Consider the following 4,735-nt stretch of genomic DNA (forward strand, 5'->3'; position numbering starts at 1 on the left):
TCCGTCCATCTATCGCTGTTCTCCATACTTGCGAAATAAGTTGACAATGTTTTCAGTATGTTCACATGGCGTCTTAAATCATGGCGGGTGGGGGGGTTTTCGTACGCGTTTGGCCAATCAATGTCTACTTGCGTCACGATTAGTACCAGTTGTGCTGGTTAGACCCTGATCCGGAGTAGGAGCTAATTTGGTTCTCGAAAAAGGCAGTCCGGTACTAAAATCGCACCCAGTTCCGGCGGTGCGAAAATGCCTAAAAGTGGGTAGTTCCACAATTAGTTCTGGTAATATGAAAAGGTTCCCGCGGTGCGAAAGGCCCCATTGACACTCTATCTACAATCTCAATTAGGAGTGTAAATGGTCCACTTGAGAGATAGGTGGCGGTAATGCACTTATAAGTCTGCGATCTGCCGTAAAGCAAGAAGAAGAATTTTATGACTGACAGACTGCAACGGTTTGACTTAAAAATCTTAGTTTGTGTTCTACTGAAGAAACAAAGTCACCTACATCTTGGATGCTCTTAGGGTTAGCAGATAAACATCAAATTTTCATTTTTGGGTGAACAACTCTTTTAAACAAATATTTAAAAAATAAATAGGTTTGAGTTTTGTAAACATTAGTCTCTTTTGGTTTTCCCCATTTCAGGTGTTGGATGAAGCTGATAGAATGTTGGACATGGGCTTTGAACCTCAAATCATGAAAATCATTCTGGATATTCGACCCAACAGACAAACTGTTATGACTAGGTAATGGCTCAGTGGTTTGGTTCTTTTGAATGGTGTATGGATGAATTTGACATTACTTTTAACTTATGTTGCATTACGTTGTTTGTTGCTCCAAAAACGCTGAAGGGTTATTTATGTCTTAAGTTAGTTAATTTTAAGGCTGAATCACATGGTATCGACAGACGCCAACCAACACAGACAATCACTAAATTTGTCACTTCTCAGACTATCCACTACCTGACAACACAGACTGAACATCAATCTGCATTTTTCAAGTTGTAGTATGCCTGAGGAAAAAAATTATGGGTTACACACTAGGGGTGGAACGGCACACAGATGTCACGGTTAGGTACGTACCTCGGTTCGGGGGTCACGGTTCGATACGATTTCGGTACAACAGGAATAAAAAAAAGAAATCTACTATGCTCGGTTTCTTTTCATTTATTTTGAACCGACAGTTGTACAAATTAAAAAAAATGTCCACCTAGATGTGAAAATACGAAATATTATTACATTGTTATATATATATATATATATATATATATATATATATATATATATATATAAAATCTGCAGTACATACAAGGAATTCATTCTTGAAATCTATTTGATACAGTTTACAGATAAACAAGAGAAAAAAACAGTGCGACACGTAACGTAGCCTATATAGTATATACGCTGAGTATCAGTTCATTTTTGTGACGGGCTTAATTTGTTCACAGAAAGGAAACTCAGATGGCAGAAAGTGACATCCTATTTGTTTTCTTTATTTTACAAAAGCACAATGTTTTGTTTTCATTGTGAGTGTACACAAATAAAAGCAGACCTTTTATACAGTGATGCATTATTAATAAGACAATAAGTGCTTAAAGTTGATTCTGCTGGTATAAGGAAACATTTAAAGTGATCGCGCCGGCGCAAACACGCGTGCGCACACACACACACACACACAAAACACAGCAGTTCCAGCATTGCTAACTTGACAGCGCAGTTGGTACTTTATAAAAATAAAATACAGTGAACCAAACATCAGCGCGCCCGCCTTGGAACGCGACTGAAGTACAAAGCCTATAATTTACATAATAAATAATAGTTTAGCATTCAGATACGTTACATCGCAAATATGGAAATATTATGGAATATTTGGATTTGTGCTGAATGAGAGAGGTAGGATACACGAGCACAAAGCTCCATTTCGCAAACAGTTGAGTGCACAAGCCTTTAAAGTATACTCCTTTGTCAGTCTGTGAGAGACGCTTTCAGAATCAGCACATGGTCACTGTCTAGTGGGCTTTGTTTTCAAGTGCACAACTTATGGCATTCGCTGTTCTTCTGCTGGCGGCCGGTTATCAAACAGCGTTGCATTGCTGCGGGCACCCCCTTCTGGATTGGGGGTGAATTGCCTGTATTCGTTGTAAGGCCTCATGCACCGAACCGAGATGTCCGTAACTTGAGGGTTCGGTACGAATACATGTATCGTTCCACCCCTATTACACACTGATCCATCAAACTCAACAAACATGTGTTGTCATCGTTCGGCATTTGTTGGTGCAGTGTGAACTAAACTTTAAATGCGGAAAACTTTAAAATATTTAATCTTTTGTCGTGAAGTTTGAATATTTGTATGATTGCCATTTTGCTATATTAATATGTTTTTCTCTTTTGTATTACAGTGCCACCTGGCCAACAGGTGTCAGGCGACTGGCCAAATCCTACCTGAAAGACCCCATGATGGTTTATGTGGGCACCTTAGATCTAGCGGTGAGTTGCAGCCGAGTGTGTATTTATAGTCGGTAACATACAAATACCTGGTCAAATACAGCTTTTCTGTTTAGCCTCCTTATTAAAAGTCCCCAGTTAACTTTGGCATGTCTGTCTCCTTCAGGCAGTAAACACTGTTCAGCAGACAGTTCTGTTCGTGCAGGAGGAAGAAAAGAAAGCCTACATTTTTGACTTCATTGACCGAATGGAGCCTCAGGACAAAGTTCTAATATTTGTTGGGAAAAAAGTAAAGTGAGTTTCTCAGAGTGAAACTTAAATGAGAATAACCATTTTTTTAATTCCACGAAACAGGATATGGGAGGAATTTCTGCAAGCACACTTTCATGTTCTACTGAAATGATATTGCATAATATAATTTCTATTATGATCACTTGATGTGGTAATCAGTCTGTGCCCATCCGTTTGTGTGCTTGAGAAAGGTGTTGCGGGGAAATGCTGCTCTTTTCTAAAAATGAAACTTGGCATTTATCCAATGCCAGAGGGAGTGGCCATTTAATGTGGCCATACTCAATTACTCATCCTGCAAGTACGTTTTCGTATTTAAAGAATTTGCCACTGATGATTCAAACCCACGAAACAGGATATGGGAGGAATTTCTGCAAGCACACTTTCATGTTCTACTGAAATGATATTGCATAATATAATTTCTATTATGATCACTTGATGTGGTAATCAGTCTGTGCCCATCCGTTTGTGTGCTTGAGAAAGGTGTTGCGGGGAAATGCTGCTCTTTTCTAAAAATGAAACTTGGCATTTATCCAATGCCAGAGGGAGTGGCCATTTAATGTGGCCATACTTTCCTCCCCCCACACCCCTGTAATACTGGCACCTTTTGTGGTCATTCAACAGTTGTGCAAACATTAAAACCAAACGCTCACTTTGGAACAGGTTATTTATTACACTTTCAGCCTGACGGTATGATTTAGTGTTTGATCTTGATTTGGCATTTCCATAATTGTATTAAATTCTGCAAGAGCCTAATGTAATGTGGATACTTTTAATAGTTATTCTACTCTGAAGGTGCTGCTTGAGGATCGTTCATCCTAAAACCATTTAAAAAAAAAAAAAAAAAAACTGACCCTGACTACATTACATTACTGTATACCAAACTGTGTTGGATCGAATGTAAAACCATGAAGCAAAACTGGTTAAAGGGGTCATATGATGCAATTTCAAATTTTCCTTTCACTTTGGAGTGTTACAAGCTGTTCGTGAATAGATAAGATCCCTAAAGTTGCAAAGACTAAAGTCTCAAACCTAAAGAGATATTCTTTATAAAAGTTAAGACTTGTCCATGCCCTCCTAAAACGCCTTGTTCAAACACGCCCCCACATGTCAGAGTCAGAGTAGCTTTATTTTCATTCCAGCTCTATACAGTTAGTATACAGTGAAACGAGACAGCGTTTCTCCAGGACCAAGGTGCTACATAGACAAAAAACACAGAACACAGGACTACAAAGAAACTAAACTGGACATAATTAAATTATATTAAATAGGCTAAGTAAAAGTTAAATAAGAACTAAGACTATTAAAAAAAAAAAAATGTCCAAGTCACTGTGTGGGAATATTTGCATAACACTGCCCAAATGTTCATGCAAAGTAAGAAGGCGTAACTTTATTGTTGCTGCCACCGCCGCTGCCATGTCGTGGAGACGCTGTGTGTTTCATTGTGAAAGCAAAACTACTTTGTTTGGTCTTCCAAAAGAGGACACAACTAGAAATCAGTGGTTAAGTTGTATTTACAACACTGTTCCAGAACAGTTCAACCCAAATATTCAGATGTGTGCAGTGCATTTTACGGAGGACTGTTTCCTGAACCTGGGCGAGTAGCCTACAATGCTTCTGTGCACAAAGGCTGTTTCTATAAAGTGGGGCAATTCCAACTTTGCAAGGACAGTCTGGCGATTCTGACTCAGCCTGCAAGTACGTTTTCGTATTTAAAGAATTTGCCACTGATGATTCAAACGCGAGTTTTGGGCAGTGTAGAGTGGCGTTTGTCGTTTCTCCGATCACAAATGCAGACATGGTTTTATGTTTACGTGGCGTGATACGCAGCGCAATGCGTAAAAAGACAGTATAAGTCATTATAATCAGTAATTATGTCCCCACTGGATGCAACAAATGCCTCGGGTTTTATTGGTTTTGTCTCGTCACTCCAGGACACCGCATCACAGTTTGATAAGGGGCGTAACATTTCCGTCACACGCTTGAGGTATTCAGCCAATCACAAC

General features: G+C 39.2%; 1 protein-coding gene across 1 annotated transcript in view; it reads left to right on the plus strand.

The window, feature by feature from the left end:
• The window catches only part of LOC107588708 (probable ATP-dependent RNA helicase DDX53), a 17,210-nt gene that overhangs the window by 10,664 nt on the left and 1,811 nt on the right, over positions 1-4,735 (plus strand). Inside the window, exons 10-12 of the mRNA XM_016276920.1 lie at positions 643-743; positions 2,396-2,483; positions 2,608-2,735. Of these exons, the coding sequence (XP_016132406.1) occupies positions 643-743; positions 2,396-2,483; positions 2,608-2,735 (317 nt within the window). The remainder of the gene's footprint in view (positions 1-642; positions 744-2,395; positions 2,484-2,607; positions 2,736-4,735) is intronic.

This window comes from Sinocyclocheilus grahami, unplaced genomic scaffold, assembly GCF_001515645.1.
Source record: "Sinocyclocheilus grahami isolate Dianchi unplaced genomic scaffold, SAMN03320097.WGS_v1.1 scaffold106.1, whole genome shotgun sequence".
NCBI lineage: Eukaryota > Metazoa > Chordata > Actinopteri > Cypriniformes > Cyprinidae > Sinocyclocheilus > Sinocyclocheilus grahami.